At 43.7% G+C, this 21,019-nt stretch overlaps 1 protein-coding gene across 1 annotated transcript in view; it reads right to left on the bottom strand.

The window, feature by feature from the left end:
* Positions 1–2,260: 2,260 nt before the first annotated feature.
* The window catches only part of GPR107 (G protein-coupled receptor 107), a gene marked incomplete at its 5' end in the record, with an annotated part of 34,583 nt that continues 15,824 nt past the window's right edge, over positions 2,261–21,019 (bottom strand). The window contains 5 exons of the mRNA XM_084272719.1: positions 2,261–3,754; positions 9,604–9,728; positions 10,548–10,631; positions 11,323–11,372; positions 19,871–19,914. Of these exons, the coding sequence (XP_084128845.1) occupies positions 3,658–3,754; positions 9,604–9,728; positions 10,548–10,631; positions 11,323–11,372; positions 19,871–19,914 (400 nt within the window). The 3' untranslated portion in view covers positions 2,261–3,657. The remainder of the gene's footprint in view (positions 3,755–9,603; positions 9,729–10,547; positions 10,632–11,322; positions 11,373–19,870; positions 19,915–21,019) is intronic.

The raw sequence follows: 21,019 nt of genomic DNA, 5'->3' as shown, positions 1-21,019 counted from the left end.
GCACTGATCATGACAGGCTGAGTTAGATGACAACATGAAAGAGCATCTTAATAGGACAGCATGTGGCTTCTTCAACTCGAACCGCGACGTTGGGAGCGAGCGGCAGCAGTGTTCCAGATGACCCCATTATGTCTTGCTTTCTTTCAGCTCATCTCTTGATGAACCATCAAGGAAAACATTTTCAAGCCTGAAGAATGCAAGAGTCTGGCAGTCGCACTGCAAGGAGGTTTCCTTGGAAGACAGCTTGCTGAGTGGTTGCAGCAGGACAGGAGTGCATCAGTGGCGTTTGCATGTTGTCAACAGGGATTTATTGGGGCATAACCCACATTGCAACTGAAGACTGAACCAATCTCACTTCCTCTCTGCAGTAACTCCAGTGCAGCAACGTGTGTGAATGCACTCAAAACTGTTTGTTCTGAACTGCCCAGGACTCCCATCATCACACCACAACGTATTCGCAGGGTGATGGGTTTAACTGCTCACTCCAGTAAAAGGCAGAGTCAGGAGAGTGAGGCTGCATCCCAAAACACTCTGCAAGCCACTGCAGCTTTTCTATTTTCCCTCCCTGTGAAAGACAGAGCTTCCTACCAGACAGGCACCTGAAAGGCAAGCACTGCCACTGTCCTGCCCACTGAGCTCCAGGCTGCTGCTCTTTACTAGCAACAGCCATGCACTTGCCAGTCATGCAGCTGTGGGCTCGCCTGGGGAGGAAGGGGGAGTAGCCCTCCCTCTGATGCTCTGGGGTGCAGCACACATTGTGCTGCATGAGAATCACAGCCAAGGAATTCCACCAGAAAAACGTGGAAATTCACTTTGGAAACAGCTGCAGTAAGAACCTTCCACCACGGGTTTTGGACTCAAACATTCCACGTTCATTTTCTGTACTGATTCTTAGTTCTGACTGGTTACTGCTGGTTAGCATCCTGCATCAAGTGCTGGCTGAAGTTGACTGTAGAGCCAAGTGCTGAAGCTCAGGTCTGAACTGTGAAACAGCTCTTCTAAAAATACTTGGCCTCCTGTGTCAAGACAAAAAGAAGTCACCCTTTTTTTTTTTTTTTGCCTTTGGCTAGCAGGCCAGGAACTTGGCAGATACACCTACACCATGCACAGCTTTAGCAAAAAAGGGCATATAAAGAAGAAACCTGAGACTAAGGTAAAAGCACTCACCAGATTGGTGGCTCTGCTGAGGTATGGAACACAAGGCTGTTTAGAACCAGCTCAGCCCACCCTGGGATCCCAGCACAGCCCCATGGCTTTTGGGTGAAACACCACACCCATCAGAACTTCATTTGCAAATTGTATGAAGAGGTTTTAAGATTAACACTGGCATTGCACTTCTGTTCCTGATAGCAAACCCTTAACCTTTATGTACTTCAGTGCCAGACTTCCAGTCTCCAGTGCACTACTCTGAGTAAAGTTTCCAGCCTGTTCTAGCCTTCTGGATGCAGACAGTGACATTTCCACTGGGACAGGGTAACAGCTCAAAGAGAAGATGAGTTTTTTCAGGTATTTTATTTCAGTAGAGACTGCCTAGGTTTGTTTATAGTCCTATTTCTCATACCTCAGCTACTAATTTCCTCATTCAGAAGACACAGAAGTCTCCCAAGTCACCTAACAGCCTAATTCCTTCGACCTCTCTGCTTTCACTAAAACCGTATCTTTGTAAAATAGTAACAGCAAAAGTAAAACCATCACTGCTGCCATACTGTGCAGTTACAGCTGTGGAGGAAAACACAGAAGAGGACTCTGTGCCCAGAGAAGTGGGATACTCTTGTGCTTTATCTGAAGAGAAACCAGTTCCAGGTATCAAAGCAGGCAGATCCATTGCCACCATTTCCATCAAACCAATACCTGGGAAAAGCAGCAGCAGCCAAAGACAACAATGCTGCTATTCACAGAGCACACCTTGGTACAGACTCTGCTCATTTAAGAGCTCTACAACCCCTCTTCAACAATGATGAAGTGGTTCAAGGTTCCAGAGAAGATCGCCCTTCTAAAGGCAGGGGGTAGAACTAGGTGATCTCTGAGGTCCCTTCCAACCCAAAGCATTCTATGATTCCATGATAAAATGGTCCTCTAATCAGTTATGCCCCAGAGACGTAGCCCCTTCAGTCAAAAGAGCAATCCCTAAGGGAGTTTGGAAGAGATGCTGGCACACCCAAGGCTCTGTGATGGTGTCTCCCTGTCACCCTGACAGAAGCACTTTGCTCGACAGCACCATATGTCACCGTCTCTACAGGAATATTAAGGCTTCAGCGGGTCAGCGAGTTATACTTGATTTATTTTTCTTAAATCTTATCCTCATTACATCAGCAAACCACTTCCATCCTCCCCCAAATTAACAATTATTTGCTATGCCTTACTACTACAGCTACGGGCACCAGCTTACCTTACTAAAGATAGTAGAGTACAACAGATAAAACGGACGTGTCATTTGTAACAGGTCTCTAAAGATTCCACTACAAGCTTGCAGCTAGTAGCTAAGACTTCTACATTCCCCTGCATAGAGCATTCTGTTCATAATCTTTTCTGACACAAACTGTTTTGGACTGGAAGCTGCAGTTAACCATTCTGACCAGTCCAGCCCACCTCAAACAGCAGTATCATTAATCCTACACATAGCCACAGAGGTACAAGTAGCCACCCAGTGAGGCCAGGCAACTCAGGATAACAGTGAGCCAGAGGTTTTTGCTGCAGTACAGCTGCTAGACACACTTCCACTGGAGATTCCAGCACTGTTTATTTTGTGCCAGAAAGGAGTGTCTTTTAAAATATCCTATAAAGCAGATCAAAGTGCTCTGGGTACAGCTTCAAATGAGATGTTTAAGGTAGCACGGCAGGCCCCTAAGAAGCAAGCATCAGCCTTACACTTCTCGTGTACTTCTTGTCAGGTGGGTGTGAATCAAGAGCAACTACATGAACAGTGGAGAAATGATGTTAACAGTTAGTGCACTATGGCCTAGAGCTTTTAATGGAGAGAAATCACTCACTGCAACACGTTTTAAAGCCTGACACACTGGATACCCACCTGGATAAGGCAAGAAGACCCTTACCAAGTTTCCCACTGATGTGAGCAGTGGCAGAATTAATCTGATCCAATACCCCATTTAGTATCTCAAATAACTGCAGTTGTTCCTATTCGTTTGGCAATGTTTTTGTCCAAGCCAAAAGGATGGTTTATAAAAAACAGAAAAGAAAAAGAATACTTACATCTTTTATCTTCTTTCCCCACCTTCTGCCACACTGTAACTCCCAGCATACACGTTACATAGCAAGTGTGTACATATACGCGCTTATATAAAATATATACTTTACATACACACTAAAGGTCTCTCTTCACATTAGTATTACACATTCTGGAGAAGGCAACTGCAAACAATTCAGAAAACCTAACCAATCCAGTAAGGGGGAAAAAAAAAAAAAAAGAATAAGCTACCCAAAATCCCTAGGAAAGCTTCACGGTCCTTGCAGGTACCAGGAGATCCCATTTTCTTATGACCAAAGGAATAGTTATATTTCTGCACTGCTTTGCTCCCCCCTAGACACACCCCACTCTGCAGCTTCAGTGTAGGGAAGTGCTAGTTGCTCCCTTTCCACTGAGAGTAATATTAATAAATTAAAAAAGTTTCTCTGAAAGTGCTGCCTTAGTCCAGTCCATCAGGCCGTGCTTTCCCACTCGCCCCGCAGCTCTGCTGAACCGTTCACCACTTTCTTGACCTTCTTCATGCCCTCCATTACTCCAGAAGTCGTCACCCTGGAAGAGAAGGGAGAACATCAGAGAACAGAACTACAACTGTAACATCCTTTACACCGATAACCCCCACACACTTGGTTTCCTGCACATACCAAGTAACACTCCTGGAGTGTCTCTTCAAGACCTAGCAGTCTTGATGGTGTCTCTCCTACTGCTACCCAGCTGCAGACAAGGTATCACCTTGGACACAACACTGATGGATGCTGGGAGCAAGACCACAGTCCTTGAGTCTCAAGGACCTTCCTGTCTGTCATTAAACAGCAAATAATACTTGCTCACACTTGAAAGGTGACAGCAGGGGTGGTTTAACAGTTAAATGAGGGGTTTATTTGCTGAAGTTTGAGCAGCTTGCTTAAAAGGCATTTTGCTCTACAGCTAAGCACCCGTCTGTGCCTTGAAGACTTTCTTCTGCATTTGCAAAGCTTTTAGTAGGTATGAAATAATACACAAATGCATACAGTGGACAGTACTCCAAATGAAACTCAGCTCAATGCACACCAACTCCTGTTAATAGCAAAAATACTCAGTGAACAGCTAAACCAGAATAAACCACATCCTTTCTATGTCATCCCAGCCTGGATTTGTCATGGCAATCTGACCTCATAATACCATTCAAACACGAGGCAGACTGAACTGTTTATGTAGCCAGAAGAGCCCCACTCCTCTCAGATCCACCTCAATTATCCAACAGCCTCTTCAGCCCAGCAGCTCCCTCTGGCACTACGCAAACCAGGCTGTTCCCATGCACAAGACATTTGTGTTACTCTTCAGCACAATTCTATTCTCATTCCACACAGGTATTTCCCCCCCCCCCAGATGTGCTACAAAGGTTATTTTGGATGCTGAAAGTAAGAGTGCCAATAGCTCAAAGCACTCACAAGGGATGCCTGGAAGCATACATAAAACAGTCCTGTTCAAAGATGCTGCTGTTGGGCTTTCTGTGCTTTCACCTGCTGTTTACCATGTCAGAATACTTTATTTGATCAGACTACCTAACTACATATTCACAGGAACACCCTAGAGAAGTAGTAATCTTCAGATATACTCTTCTGGTAATGTGCTTAAATCTGTATTGTATCTAATGCACTCACACCAGTGTGCCCAGCAACTCTCTAACAGCGGCAGCGCTGCCACTGCCAGCAGCTCAGACACTTGAGAACAGGCCTAGATGAACTTGTCTTTAAGGGAACTGGGAAAGGGGAAGATCACTACAGATTAAATAGTAACTTTATTCCCTATTGGAATTAAAGAAAAAAAGATTACTGGAAGTAAAGTAAGCAGGTTGCTTCCAGGAGAAATGTGGAATTAGTAAATGCTTGCCTGGAAGAAATCACATCAAGTTTATCAGCACAGGAACATGTAGATCTCCTAAGTTCTCCCTGTTGACAAAGGTTCTCTCAGTCACACAGGAAAAAAATCTGGGGAAATGTGAGCTGGACAAAACCAAAGTAGATGCATAACTAATTGGAAAAGCATGTATTGAGGTGTACTTAATGGTTTCCTGTCAAAAATAAAAGAACATTGAGCATGGTTCCAGTGAGGTCTGTCCTGGGTTCACTTCTACTCAATATTTTCAGTAATTGCCTGGGTAATGGAATAGAGAACTTAATGATTAAATCTGCAGAAGACTAAGAGCCACATATTTGAGAATGGGACTAGAATGCAGAAAGATTCTGGCAAATCAAAGTAATGGTCTGAAAAATATGGGACATGCAGCAAGACAGCCACAGAGTTTACTCCTCAGAAGTAATAAGCTCTGGAATGACTAAATAAGGGGCTACATCAATTCTTCAGGGATGGGCTGAAGATTACAGCAGCCTACAAACCAGAAGGCAGCCACTGACACAGCAAGGCAGCAGAAGACATACTACACCAAAATAGTCCTAACACTTGACTCTCAACTAGTAAGATCCCACCTGGCACACAGTCTAGACTTCAGCACTGCCCTTCAATACAGTTACAAACCCATTAGACATCAACATGATGTCAGAAGTAATCAGAGGTTATAGCCAAGAGGGAACAATTCCCTTTCACGGAGGAAAAGTAAAATATGGGGTTTCAGTACTAAGATACTAAGATACCCTTCTCACTTTAGTCCTCTGAACAGTCTCAAGACTTCAGCTCTGACCTACAATACTGCAAGTAAGTATTCTTCACCTGCAGTTTGCCAGGCTGCATTTCTAACCCACAAGCTAGCAGTAGCTAAAATGCAACAAATCCATCTCATGACATTTCTTTTCAGAAAGTTTGTGGCCATCAGAGGGATACCTGTCACAACAGGAGTTCCCTCAGCACTCCACTGCAGTGGAACATGCTGCAGAAATTTCATCCACTTCTTCCTCCCCCACATCGTATCCAAGGTATCAAGAGATGGCTAAACATTCAGAAGCATTTTCAGCCCTCCAGAGGGGTGGGTCTCAGCTGTCATGTCTCCTGTTTTTGGTTTAAAGTTCCAACAAGAAACCACTGCAATACTGGCAGCATTTATAAGCTATTGCAAACTGCAGTGAAGCTGGATCAGCCATTGAGCAAAAGAGCTGATCTCTGCAGGGAAAAGATGTGTTAGGTGAAGAAATCACTTCTAGGGGAGAGCATCATGAATCAGCCTGCCATGAAGCATAACCTAAGAGAAAGCAGAGAAAAACAGCCAGGTCTTCAAGACTCAGCACACAATAGGTTGCCTCACAATACACTGAGAAAGTCCAGATCCCAAGGTAGGTCAGTGTTACCACAACAGCTCACTATGTTGAGGCTGTTTTGGGTGTTAAGGATAAACAAAGTCAGTCTCCATGCACTCAGCAAGATGGATTTACTGAATTGAGAACAAAACCATTAATGGCTTTTCCTGTAGTCCCTCCTCCACTGGAAATACCTTGGCCCCACATGCACGTACAACACCACTCCTGACCAAGATCTGTAGAGGAACACTTGGTACCCAACATTCAAAGGCAACTTCCTGAGCTCATGAAATAGCTTCCTGCAAGACTGCAGAACTCCCAAACTGCTTCCTTTCCCCCTTCTTCACCCCACACCACTTACCATACTGCTCATACTTTAGTGTCCGTGCCCTAGATAGGGCATTAGGACTGGAAACCTGACAACTCTGTCTGCCAAGTGTGGCTGCACCTTCTCAAGCAGGGTCCTTCAACAAACTGTCAGTGACAAGCCCACGTAACGGGCTCAAGAGGCTGCCCAGCACAGAATACACAGAAAGCTGCTTTGCTGGTGATGAATGGCTATTGACTCTACTTGTGAAAGAACAGACTGGTCCTTAGTCCAGGTTTAGCCACTCTCCTCTCAACCAGGAGGGATTCTGTGGAGCCTGCTATAACCAAAGAAAGAGTTCTGTAATATTTGTGGGTGATCTCTCCCAAGATAGAGGCACATTAGTCAAAAAGACTTAGTAGAAGTTACCTTTGCTGTTCTCAATTTGGTTTATTTTTGAGTTAAAGTAATTTAGAGGGGGACTTGTGCCTTATGGTGCTTCTGTTGCAGGCACCAAGCCTTTGGCTTTTTCTTGAAACTTTGCAGATTTCCACACTGTCCTTAACAATATTTACATTTACTGTCAGACCGAGCTCTGTCTACTTTGCACTGCAATTAAACAGGCAGAAGCCAGTAAGCTGCACTTAAAACATCCCATTTTTTGCTGGAAGACAAGCAAGCCTGGAAAACAGGCTTGGTGACCTCACAGCTCTCCCCCTCCCTTGGCTCAAAGTGTTGAGTCTAAAGAAACTGAATGCTTCTGTAGCAAGCATTTTAAAGAGCCTGACTTCAACAGAAACCCTCAGGGAGAGAAAAACAACCATAAAACCTGGCAAGAAGATACAGAATATCACCATGAAGTTTGAAGACTTTTAACTTCTGCCACAGCCTCTGAAGGCAAGAGTGTATTTATCACATGAAAGACAAAACACACTCATACAATGGTTAGTCAGGATGCTGTCAGGGACTTAGTCACTTGCCTTGGTATTTCCCCCCACAGAAACAACATTTAGTATTTATTAAAAAAATCAAAAATAGGACCAGCAAAACTAAGTGAACAAGGAATCTGATCCACTTTCACTGCAGGGCTTCACTTGTCACAGAATGAATATATATATATATATCTATATACCATGATTTTCAGAAGTGTGCAAACTTTACTTCAGCTGGTGAAGGAAGAACAAGAATCTCCTACAGATTATATCCTGCCAAGGACAAAAACTTCTGGTGAATCAGATGAGAAAAACTCAAGCAAGACTAAGGGGAACAAACCCACACAGAGCAACAATAGAAATTCCCAAGGCAAAGAGCAAAATGCCTTACTAGGAATTCTCAGAGGGAATTCTGATCCTCCTGTTTCCAGTAACATCTATTTCACTATGGCAAGATGTAAATCAGGTCATTAAACTTTCTCCTGGCAGGTTCACTTAAGTTTTGCAGCTTCTCCAACTTACTGAACCTACTACATGTGAAAGGTGCTGTATTAGTCCTAAAAAAAACCCCCACTCAAGTAAAAATTCATTGAGTGTGTCATGCAAAGCTGGAATTTACTCTTAAGGGGCAATCTTGTAGGAATAAAGCTCTTTTTTTGCAGTCACTAATCCCACCACATCTTCCATTTCAGATGGTGCCTTCCAAAGGTGGATGGTGATGTACCAGCTCCCAAACAGAAATGAGCTTCTTACATAAACCATTTAGACACTTTTAAGTGAGAGTGTTTTTAGGGTTACTACCCACTAGTTGGATTCTGCTTGCAACGACAGATTTTATGGATCCAAAGCAAAAATAACTAAGCATGTGGAAAGATCTTTGTTCCTAGAGACATTTGAGAAATTAAACTCTATGAAGAACATTTCAGGCTGGATTCTACCTCAAAGCTCCCTGTAGCAATTTCCCAACAAGCTCCATTTCTTCCTAAATGTCTACAAGGGCAAACACATTCTAACATTTTTGCTCCTGAAATTAAAATGAGGAGTGTTGAGTTGTTTCACTCAAGATCAGGTAAAGAAGATTTGCCAGATTTTAAGTAAAAACTCTTAGGAACAGGCTTCTGAGCCTGTACACGAATTGCAATTATGCATAAAGAGATTAGGTTAGCTTGGCTTCTATTAAGGCTACAGAGTCTTTAGCAATTATAGCTGTATTCAACACTTTCAGCATGCTGAATTTCTTAGAAAATGAGTGGCATTTCTTAATTTATAATAGAAACTGCTCTAAGTCTCCAGAAAACCACTGCAAAGAAAACAGGGACTTAGAGCTGAGCCCCACTTGATAATTTCTCCAGACTGAGGTGCTACTGCATTTGTGGTGCTTCATGGTTGGGAAGAGAGCAATAGAAGAGTGAAGAGTATAAGTAAAAACACACTTCCTCAGCCCAGGGCTACTGAAGATAAACTTCTGCAAAGCTACCAGCTGAGCTTCGAGGCAGAAGTGACCTTACACCATGTTCATTTATATTGTGTAGATTGGTAATGAGCTTTTGTTATTTGTTTAGGTTTAACTATGAAGTATTAATGACAATGTCTAAGACTCACTGGTGTTCAGCACCACAGATTAAACACAGAAGCTGTTTTACTTGGCTTTTTTCTGCACATCATTTTGCCCTATGAAAAGCTTTACCAGCTTTTTCCACACTACTGCAATAGCCAGCTCAGAGGCTGTTTTATATACATATATATATCACAAATCTCTTTGTTAGTTTAACACACACCACATGGACACCTCATCTTTAAATGTGTGGGTAGACCTTCAGTTTTTTCAAAGCAGGATTTAGAGAGATTAAAGTAAACTGGTTTTAAAATAATTAGTTTTCTCAAATCAAGTGAAGAAGCACCAAAAAAAAGGGAGAGAGGAGGGGTTCTTACACAGCTTCCACCTCCAAGTCATCCTCGTCGTTTTGAGACAGCTGTAGATAAGGGTTGTCTGATGCTGGACGGAACTTGTACCCAGTGAGGACAAAGAACACAAGTGTGGCCATCTCATCCAGCAGCTGCAAGTGAAATTTTAAGATTGAAGTTGAGTCCTGTCATGGTCAAACATGTTCAGAAGTTCACAGTCATAAAACATTTCTCCTCATTCACAAGGTTCCAGATTTAATGGCCAAGCAGCACATGCCACAGCAGAAATAACAAAGCAATATACTAATCCCAGGCTAAAGTCTGTCAAGTCCTTTGTTCTTTCAGCTTTCCCTGTCACTTTAAACACCGTTACAGTTCTAGCCATCACTCCAGTGCTTTTAAGTAACTAGAGCAAGACTTGGCTTTTAAACGAGGAGGGGGGAATAATCATCCCTACGTTGTCTGGTTTTCAACAGTTAATGTATTCCAAAGACTCCCTGCACAGTTACTTGGATTATATGTTAAGAAACCAAGTATTTAAAAATCACTAGGCAAATAAAGACTGTAGATAGAACAGTGAAAGCCTATTCCACTGGCTCCCTGGGGCCTCAATTACACAGGGCAAACCTGGCTTTTTTTTCTCTCCTCCTTTGTATGTTCTTGATTAATTTCCTTCAGACATTCTTAAATTGAAAGACGAAAAATCAATAATGCAATTACTTCCAGACATCTCATGTATAATCCAGCAGCCTTGCTGGACAAACACAGAACTAAAAATATATTCTTGCCTCCTTAGGCACATCAGTGATAAAAAATCAGTAGGAGACAGGGCACAGCACTGTGCTTTGAGATGTTCTACTACAACATGAGGAACAATTCATGGGTTGGGGTTTTTTTTGGTGCAGTTATTTCTAAAGAATAAAGAAAAACATAATCAAGGAACTGATCTATTTTTCTTTTCTGGCAAATACCTGGTACAGCCATTTCCACTGGAACGGAACAGCAATCTTTATGAGAATGGCAATGATCCGTGTGAAGTAAATGTAACACACAATCTGGGAAGGAAAAGGAGAAATCATGATAAGAACAATAGCACCATCCCTATGGACCCTCTTTTTCCAGAGATATAGCTCAAGCAGCTCCCAGCCAACTCATGTCAGATTTGCCTTATTATGCTCCTTGATAAGCATGGAAGATACAGGCTGAGGGCTCTACTGCTTGTTAACGTCCAAAGGACTCAAGCTACTGCTGACATATTCAAGTCACAGCAGGAAAATACCTTAAGTATTAGCATTTTGTAGAACTTGAAGAACCACAACTGTAATTTATTTCTCTCATCACTTAAGAGTCTCAAATGAGGCCGTTGGAAGTCATTAAGAAAGCTATGCTCTCTTGGGAGGTATGCTCATGGCTCCCACTGACTTAATCAGAAGCTGCATACGTGCATCTCCAGGCACCATTTGGTCCCAAGTTTAATTTTTAGCAAGTTTACAGTACGTTATTCAAGCTCATCAACTCAACTGGCAGCTCAAGCTGTCTCCAGAGGAAATTAGGAAGCGTTACAAATAGCTGGAACCAATTTAAAGATAGACAGGATGCAACCACTAGGAAAAGGCAGTTGCTTTGAGGATGATGCCAGAGTACAGCACTTCCACAGAACCAGGAACATCACCACATCCACCAGCTATAGCAGCTTCCAAAAGCTTCTAAGTGCTCTGTACAGGTTCATACATGTGTTTTACTTACCATGACATAGTAATGTCTGAAAAGCTTCAGCTTTGCTAGGTTAATGGCAGCTGTCAAGAGAACACAGAAGTCCATCAGAAAAGCATTAAGTGAGACAGTTTAATTCGATGCTTGCCTATAGAGTAGGCAGGTGACCAAAGCTAGGCTCAGGCAATACCAGACTAGAAGTATTTGTCCCACCACATCTTGGATGCTCCAGGTAGTGCCAGTCTGACTCGTCTGTACACCGGACAACTCCTAGGTTGGGGTGAATTCTCTTGAAAAGTCTACTCTGAGATGCCTTTTACACTTAACCCTACAGGCATGCACTATGCAATGCTTACCTTGTGTATAGGCAACTATGTCCTGTCACCTCGCCCCTGCTTACAGGCCACATCACTTACATTGCTGCTTAGGAAGTTCCTGTCTGTTTAGGTTATTCCTCACCTGCTCTGAGCCTTCAGTTGACCTGAGCAACTCTGAGGTAACTCCAGCTCTGGGAACTACTGTGTGTTCTTGAACCCCAGCAGGTATATTTTAACATCTACACAGCATCCTCTATCACCTGTGGCTCAGCTGTAGCTTACAAGTGAAACAGGTAGTCACATTCAATAGTTCTCATAGCAAATGCATGTGTTTCAGTCACAAACCGTGTAAGCTGAGGCCCAAGGCTAACCTGTGTTTACTGGACAGATTGCATCAGCTCGAGGAACACAGCAGATACTCATGTGAACGAGCTGAGGTCAACAACAGATGGAACAGCTGTCAACTCTGGTTTGAGAGTCAGACTTTAGAGGTGCAGCAGGATTACAAATACAGACCCCTGGTGCTTTTGTGACAGCAGGAGAGGCATAGAGTCCAAGATATGCTGACAGCCTACAGAGATGCAATTTAGAGCCAATGAACACAAGTTACCAGTTAGAAAATACTGCCACATTTTTACTGGTATTCCCCCCAAGCCTTTTTTTTCCTTTTTAAATCAGATGTAGAAGTGGAACACGTGGTGCTTAAGTTCACCAGCATTCCCTCACAGATATCACCCACTGCAAAAAGCAGATTTATAAAAGGCTACAGATATTTGCACCTAAGTTCTTCCAGGTTCACAACAGTGCAAAACATGGTATTACACATCAGGAAGAGAAAGGCTTAACACAGACTAGAAACCCTTCACTTGCTGTGACAAAACCAATGAAGCTTTTCTGATGGAAAGGCCATGTCAAACATACCACTGGAAATAAACTGCCATAGGCTCCCACTACACAAGCTGCAGTGAAGACAGACAACTTGGTGTCATCTACAGAGTCACTTTCCAACTTACTTCTAGTATTCCGGAGAACCACTGAAAGCTTACGGGCACCTCGAGACTGACAGAAACCCTCCTCCAGCAGACATGCTCTACCAACAGCACCTAACACAAGACATAAACCGACTGACAGGTAAGATAAAACCAAGCTAAGAGGAGTTTTGATTTAGTGCTGGCTAGCACCTTCCACGCATTTCCAAACGGTATGTTTAACTTTTGACAGAGCACAGGGCACATCAGGAAGAGAAAGCAGAGCCAGAGCTCAAGAGGAAAGAAGCAAGCCTGATTTGTGAAGGAACTCCAAGTTGGTTTCTGTGCAGCAGTCATCCAAACACCAGGCAGGCTGGGGTGGCTTTGGGCAAGACTCTGCTGGTGGGGCAACCTCACAGCAGCACAGTATGCCAGAGGAATGCTAGCTCTGAGCTTCAGGAGGATCCTCCCTTCTGCACTGCAGTGTAACACAGAACATTGAACAGCAACACAGAACACAGAATAGCATCTGCTTTGCAATATACAGTTCTGGACTCAGCAAGCAATGCCCAGGCTCTAAACTTGCAGCTGTAAAGCAGCAGCAGTGAAGCACAGAGCATTTCACTAGGCAACAGATGGCAAGGCTTGGAACTGCTGGAGTAAGACTCTAATGAAATCCTTGGTAGCTAAGCCAGCCCCAAGGTTTAGCTACTTCTCCCTCATTTCTATCTCTCATAAAAGCTAATCTCCCACACATAAATAGCAAAACCATATCGATTCTTACGGGTCTACTGTGCTACCAGATAACCTAACATTAAAAGCTTTTCATAATACACTTGGAGAAAGATTAAAGCATGTAAATATGCAGGACAAGCTCATTAAATCGTGAGGCAGAGAAGAAACATTGTCCTATTTAAAGGAGAGTTACATTAAGTGTGACCATGAAGATCTTGTGATTTACCACGTACCGGTTGGTACACAGAAGGATCTATTTTGAACTCAACAAATTCATCTTCAAGAGCTGCCACCAACTGGTGCAGTGACAGGCCATGAGAATTACCAGGCTTTGTAGTTAAAGGAACACCAACTCAACAGCTGTGATTCAAACTGCAGGTCCACCAGCACTTTACAGTCAACAACTGAGCTGGAGACTCATTTCTGTTGGACTCATGCAGTGCATGGGAGGAAAGGGTAGTGAAGCTCAAGACCTGCCTGCCAACTCAAGTGTCACACCACCACCTCTCCCAGCCAACAGGCCACAGCTCAAGGACTCACCTACTCATCATGACAATCAATACTAGAGTCACAGGTTTGTACATCCAGATATGGCTGAGCATGGAAAAGGGGGAAAGGGAGATAAAAAGACAACCACCACCAAATAAAGAGATTGAAGAGCCACCCCTGGAAGCTGGCTTGCTTCTTTATCACAATTACATCCCCTCCTCTGGCCACCTCAACTTCAGGAATACTTCTCTCCACTGTCAGATACAGAAGTCAGTATTAATGCACAACTACACAATTCTGCCTATTTTTTTTTTTAACAGCTCAAAATTACAGCACATACTGTTCTGGAGAAAGTCTAAAATCATCATTGCTTGGCATCAGCAGCCTGTGAATTGCTTTTTCACAGGCTGAATGCGCTCCAAGCAGTTAACACTTGAGTCTTGCTATGCTGGACACTTTAAGACTTTGATCCACCTCAGCCTGGCAGTGCAGACACTGGAAGGAGAGAGGCAAGGCCAGCAGCTGTCACTTACAACTTGAATCACTTGCAGCCCCAACCTGTAAAGCTGTGATAACACAGCAATCTCAGCATGCAGCAAAGGTTGGGTACATTTACATTTCAAGCATGATAGCCATTTTTCAAGGAACAGTATTTAACTACAGGGGGGAATAGCAGAGACTTTCTACCAAAGGTTTTACAGATTAATTTATATTTGTGTTCTACCTCTTTCATAGCATAATTAAAAAGATAAAAGTCATCTGCCAAGAAAGGTTTATAATGACATCTATACCTTACTTCCCTCAGTTTCCCTTCTCTATCACCATTTACTTCAGCAGCCTGTTTGCAATAGCCTGATCTGCACTGATCAAAACACAGCACCCCACAGTAGTTTGGTAATCAGTGTTTTTCAGATTGCCCTCTGTGCTAGTTTCACATGCCCAGTCAGCCTTTAAGGTATGAAAAAGCAAAGTCAGACCATCTACTACAGCCTTGCCCACCATCAGATAACAGCTTTTTGATTAATAAATCCAGCTTTTTCAGAGTATGTATGCAATAAAGAGGACTGCAGCTGAGGGCACAGGCAAGCTCAAGTCCAGACCATTCTGTATGCAAGGGCAAACCACAATGCACCTTGAGTGAACACAGTGATGTACAGCAGAGGGTATTTCTGTAATGCTCTGTGTGCAGCACTACCTCTGGTGCATGAGATGCAAGCTGTCACCACCAAATAGTAAAGGAAGGGCTTCTGTTCCCTGCCTGCCCCAGGAATCAGGGCACATGTGTAGATCCAGACCTCAAAAAGCAACTCTGAGAAGTGAGGCTCTATAACCTTCACAGCAGCACCCTGCTTAAAAGCATTCCTGTACCAGCAAGAGGGGCCAAGCACACAGCCAGAGCAGCTGCATCACATGAGAAGGGGGCACACTCTAGTCATCTTGAAGATTTGGGAATGCACTGGCCTTTCTTCTGAGCCTGGTGAAAGGCTTTTGTGCCACATGGCTAACAGACAGAACAAGCAATGTATTTCCATCACGATTGCTACATCAAGCCCAGATAGTCACCAGGGTGCCTGGAAGTGTTACACCAGAACATCACAGACCTGTTTCATTTCCCAATTTGCATTTCCCAATTCTCCATTGAGGTCTTGACACTGAAATCACTGAGCTTTATCTCAAGGGCCAAGATGCCTGTGTACTGCCTAGAGCATGTTAGCCCCTCCTCCTTACTGGAGGAGCTGCAGAGGTGTTTTAGTGCAGGTCTCCACAGAGCCATTGCCCCCAGCATCTGCTGAGCTCAGCTGAGCACCGTGCAGGACCAGGCTCTCTGGTCACAGTGTTTTCATGGCACACAAGCAGAAAAATGTTATACATGGCAAGTGGTTTTTTCCTGCTATGGGGGCAAGCACAGAGGCATTAATCACCATTTTCCCACTGCACAGCACACAGGGAATGGTGCCTGAGAGCTCCACGCTGCGCTGTATTTCCCCTAATTCTGCTGCCAACTGTGACATGCTGCAGTGCTTCGGGGAAACAGCAAACTGTTCGTGATCAGACTGCACCAAGTTCCACATCCCTCACCACATACACAGAGCTACAAACAGAACAAAAACTGCAGTGGTGCTTCCAGCCCTCCATCCCTCCCTCAAACAACAGATGACACATGACACGAGTGAGTTATGAGGTCTGAGAGGTCCAGTGACCAAGAACTTCAAGTTTAAATAAAAAGCACATGTATTACATTACTGCAACATATTCCTTCTCTTCTACTTCTCATCATGCCTTGTCCTGGTTTTGGCAGGGATAGAGTTAGTTCTCTTCCTAGCAGCTGCTGCAGTGCTGTGTTTTGGATTTAGGATGAGAATAATGTTGATAACATGCTAATATTTTGGTTGTTGCCAAGCAAAGGCTTCTCAACTTCTCCTACTGGCCTGCCAAGGAGAAGGCAAGGGGCACCCAAAGCACTGAGAGGGGACATGGCCAGAACAGATGACCCCAGCCAGCACAGGGATACTCCATGCCATGTATACAGGGCATGACAACATAATTGGAGGTGGTGATCAGGAAGCATGGCAGCTTGGGAACTATCTGAACATCAGCTCCAGGTGGTGAGCAACTGTGCTGTGTGTCACTTGTCTGTATACTTTTTTATCATCATCATCATCTTCCTTTTCTGTCCTTTTCTTTACTTCAACCCCCAAGTTTTGTCCTTTTATATTCTCTCCCCCATCCCACTGAGAAGGCAGGAATGAGTAAAGGAGGAAGTGACTGTTTTAGCTGCTCTCCAGATCAAACCACAACACCCCTGAAAGTTAAGAGCAGTTGAGCAGCTTTCCAGCCCAGACAATTCCAGCTCTGTTTGCAAGGCTGCTGATTTCCTTAAGTCTGCAGGACATTTATAAAGCAGTTCTAGAAGTGGACAGAGATCACTGCTCCCACCTGAAAGATGATAGAGACAAACCAAAGAGCTGCAGCTAGGTACCTGCTTAAGTCCTAAGAGGGGATTTTAAAGAGGGGGAGTAAAAAGCTTCTACAAATGGGATGTTTACACCCACTGCTGTGCATACGAACCCTGTGTAGGTCAGACACTTTGCTTTAAAGATCACCTTCAAGAGATAAAAGCAAACAATCAGGCAGTTCAAACTCAGCTGTACCACTGTGCCATGCCTACTCTTCATGAGTGAGACACAATCCTGTGCATATAAGGTCTCCTTGGATAATTATGGCTTTAGATCCATTCCCCTAGCTTTCCCACTTTAGAAAAATCTTCTAAAACCCATCAAGTTTAACTGAGCATTAGCTGGTGACTCCAAATCACTGCTACTTAAAGCAAGCCTTTTTAATAACTGTTCACTGCTAACACAAAGGCCTCTGGTAAGCACAGCTGTAGGACTAGAAGACCAGCAATCCAAGCAGCCTTCAGCTTCATTTCTAGTCTAGTCACACTGCAGTCATGGCTGCACTTGACCCAAGGGAGTGCTATCTAATAAACAGGTTGTAAAGTAGCCAGAAGAGGACAAGACAGCCAGCCACCAAAATACTGAGCCATGAAGTCCTAGAGTTGTTAGTTCTAATAGACACAAGGAAGCAAAAATAATTTACTTTAGGTCTTTCTTGCCAGTGAGAAGGTCATCAGAAGACTCAGCACCGGGAAAAACAGCTATTGAATTTATAGCATACAATTCCCCAAGACACCCTGTAAGTTAATGAAGTCTGTGTGAGAGAACAGGGACAGCAGCCTTTAAGGCAGTACCAGACAATAAATCCTAGCAAGCAGCAGGCTGTCTAACCAGACCTGTCTGCACAAGATGCAGGCAGCTCCGTGCACAGGACAGGCAGTGCAAGCTGTTAGCTGCATACACAAAGATCCACTAGTTTTCCCCACTTAAGGAGAAAACTATCTGTGGACAAAAGGAAGTGCTGGTGATCAGAGTTAGCACTGGTTCTATTTTTTCATGAGAAACTAAGGCAGTATGCAGCATCTCTACAGGGCAGGACCCCAAGGGAAGCCTACAGAGTTAAGAGCACATAGTTCTAGTCAAGACTATTCATTAATAAGCCTAACAAGTGATTTTACCTTATTACAGCACAACCAAAGCACTTCTGGTTTTCTCAGGCCCACTAGCAGCATGACTTCAGCTAACCATTCTGCTTCTGGCACCACATTGCCATCCACTTGCTCCCCATGGGTTCCTATCAACAGCCTCCAAATATTCCAACTGCAGTTTATTTCACAAGCAAGTCCCAGCACTGTGGCTGTCCTGGCCATACTCTGCTGCCAGCCTGTGCAGTGCTTTCCCTCACATTTTTTTCCCTTAGCTGTTTTTTATTATTAGCATAGCCCAGCACAGCTGCTAAGCCCCTCTCAACACACAGCTCACAGGATCTGTACAGCCCAATGGTAACATCAGCAGGTAAAGCCTGGTAACAGCAGGTCATCCCCAAGCAAGATTCATGATAAACAGACTAAAACCAGTCCTTGGGGTTATCCTGCCTAGCACTGATGAGCTAGAAACACACAACCACTTCTTCTCAGATCACAGATTTCTTTTACCTCCATTCTACACTACAACCCATCCTTCAGAATTGCTTGGGTTCACTCAGATCCGGATTCCACCCATTCAGATGATCAGCAGACAGGTCCAGGCTTTATGCTAAGCATCCTTAATACCGGCCACCTTACCATAAGGTTTCCAAGTTAAGCAAACTCCATAGCACCACCTTGTGATAAGAACCGTCAAGTGCAAGGTAGGCACGGGGTGATCACCGACGGCACAACGATCGAGCCCTCAGTTCAGAGAAAGGGACCACTCCAAGGAGTGTCTAGGTTTAAGCAGATTTTATAGCCATAAGAGCACAAATACTCCAGAACATACAGTCAGTGGACAAGGTAAAACAAGTTAATCAGTGAATGTCACTGAACCCACATTAACAAACTGATAAGAAAGCTGCTAAAAACATTTGTGTCCCATTATCAATCCTAACCTCACATACACTAGTTTCTGTTAGAGATCAATATCCCCCCCTTAATTTTGAGGTAGCGTATGATTGTTTTTACCACCTTTGAGTCTCAAAAAAAATAATAAGCTGAGACAGTATTTTAACAAGCAGCAAGAAGAGACCTAATCAGTGGCCTGCACAGAGCTGAGTTCAGCACCCAGGCTAACACTTCCCCTACCAGAGCACAGAGGCAATCTGCACTGAAATGCAGCCAGGGAACAGCTGGAAGAAGTATCCAGACCTAGGAGGCTATCTCCAAAAAGGAGAGGCAAGAGTTAAGGGATGAACCCTGGTTGAAAACATGTTGCCAACAAAGGACTGTCTAGAAATAAAGCTTTCAAGAAGAGTAAGCCATCAAATGCCAGAATATTGAAATGGCTGCCTGCTTCCAAGGAAGCCAGGCTATGCTCTGTGGCTTGCATCTGCAGCCAACTGAGGAACTAATTCAGAACTGAGCAGATGAGGCAGGAAGGGCACAGGCTACAGAAACCATATTTAGGTTGGCTTTCCATCTATCATCTCATTTTTCACTGCTACAATAAACACAACCTCTGCTTTACACAAGCAGTCCTTTAAGCTGCTGTACAAACATGGGCAAGTCAGGAACTGCCTTACACTGAATGCCAATTAATGGTTTGTTTCATAATGAGGTTTGTTTCCCTCTATTCTGGCAGGAACAGATTTCTGCTGAAAGTGAAATAAGGAGGTCTCTCTTGACTAATAGCCAGCAACTCTGAAATTCATTCCTACTTCTGCTTCTGAACACTCTAGTCTGAGGAAAGAAGGCAAATCTGTCAAGATGATTTGCTCTAGACATCCTGTCTAGCTTGAGCACCAAGAGCTCTGCAAGTTCCAGAGAATGAGTTCCACATGAGTTCTGATAGCCAAAGCAATACATGGAAAAGGTTGTTTTCCAAAAGTCATTTCTATAAGCCCACTGAGGAGAAGCAGCAGCGCGACAATAACACAGCGTAGATCTGCAGTTTCAGTTTACGTACTTGAAGGCAGCATCATGTGTTTGAAACTCTAGCATTCTCTTATGTTTCTCTTAGAAAACAGAAAAAAAATACTTGCCTTTCCCATCTGTTGCTGAAGCCTCTTGTAAATGCCTTATTGACCTGAAAAATATAAGTAAAATAGATTAGGTATAATTTTTGCACTCCTCTTCCACTGCAGCCCGCTAGAACACTGACAGATTTTCTTAGCTCTTTATGGTTGGGATATACTCATAATTAACTGTGCTCAGCATGCTTGGCACTGCATATATTTCACCCCAGCTCAGGCAGTTAGTTCAAGTATCCATATCTCCTTGTGAGTAAGAAAGCCAACTGCCAAGGCTACTTCAGCCTACAGAGCTTTGTGAGAGCAGTGAGAAACTAGGGCATTTTCCAGCATAATGCTTTCCACTTGTACAATTAAGCTGAGCTACTATTCAGAGTACTGCCAAGCATTTGGCATCTTACTGCTCTTTTAAGCTCTTTTCATTTAAATACTTGATTACAGCTTACAGGTCTACATAGGCAACTTATGTAACCGAAGCTACCCTGCAGGGATGTAAATTCAAGGGCCAAGTCTTAGTCACCTTGCTCACATGAGTCATTTCACCAGCTGCAGTGACACTATCCAGATGAAAAAGGGGCAGGATTTAAGTCCTGGGCTTCACTGCCAGTTTATGTTGGTACCATGACAATGCAGGAACACTGGATGCACACTATAAACAGTTACAGGACAGCTTATCCAAGTGTATTTGTTCTTCAGATACAGGTCTTTTATGGAAAGCAAGTTTTGTACCAGCATATCACTACGTAGGACATATCAATTCCAGCACTAGGTTGTAACAGCTGCAACTGTAGAAGTCACCTTTATCATAGGAAAACAGAGCCCCTCTAACAATGGAGTAAATATTCCTGCAGTTTTATTTACCATACCCAATTGTTCAGCCTCAGAAGAACAGCAGCATTTTGACTGGAGTGGGAGAAGAGACAAGTGGGTAGTGCATTTCTTGGAAGACATTTCCCAGCCTTGGCTGAAGGCCACCAGGACTACATAGGGTTTTGCACTTCCATGGAGGCCAATTGGGAAGGTAAAGGCAGCTGAAACCCTCTCACAAGTCAACCTGAGGCTTACTCCCATCTACTAAGCCATGCATGTGTGTCTTTTTACACACACCAGGAAACAATTCTCTGAAACACTCAGGAGTTACACACTCAAGTGATGACATGT

Source organism: Gallinula chloropus (assembly GCF_964237585.1).
Source record: "Gallinula chloropus genome assembly, chromosome: 18".
Taxonomy (NCBI): domain Eukaryota; kingdom Metazoa; phylum Chordata; class Aves; order Gruiformes; family Rallidae; genus Gallinula; species Gallinula chloropus.
The sequence above is the reverse complement of the archived record's forward strand: the minus strand, read 5'-3'. Positions and strand labels throughout refer to the sequence as shown.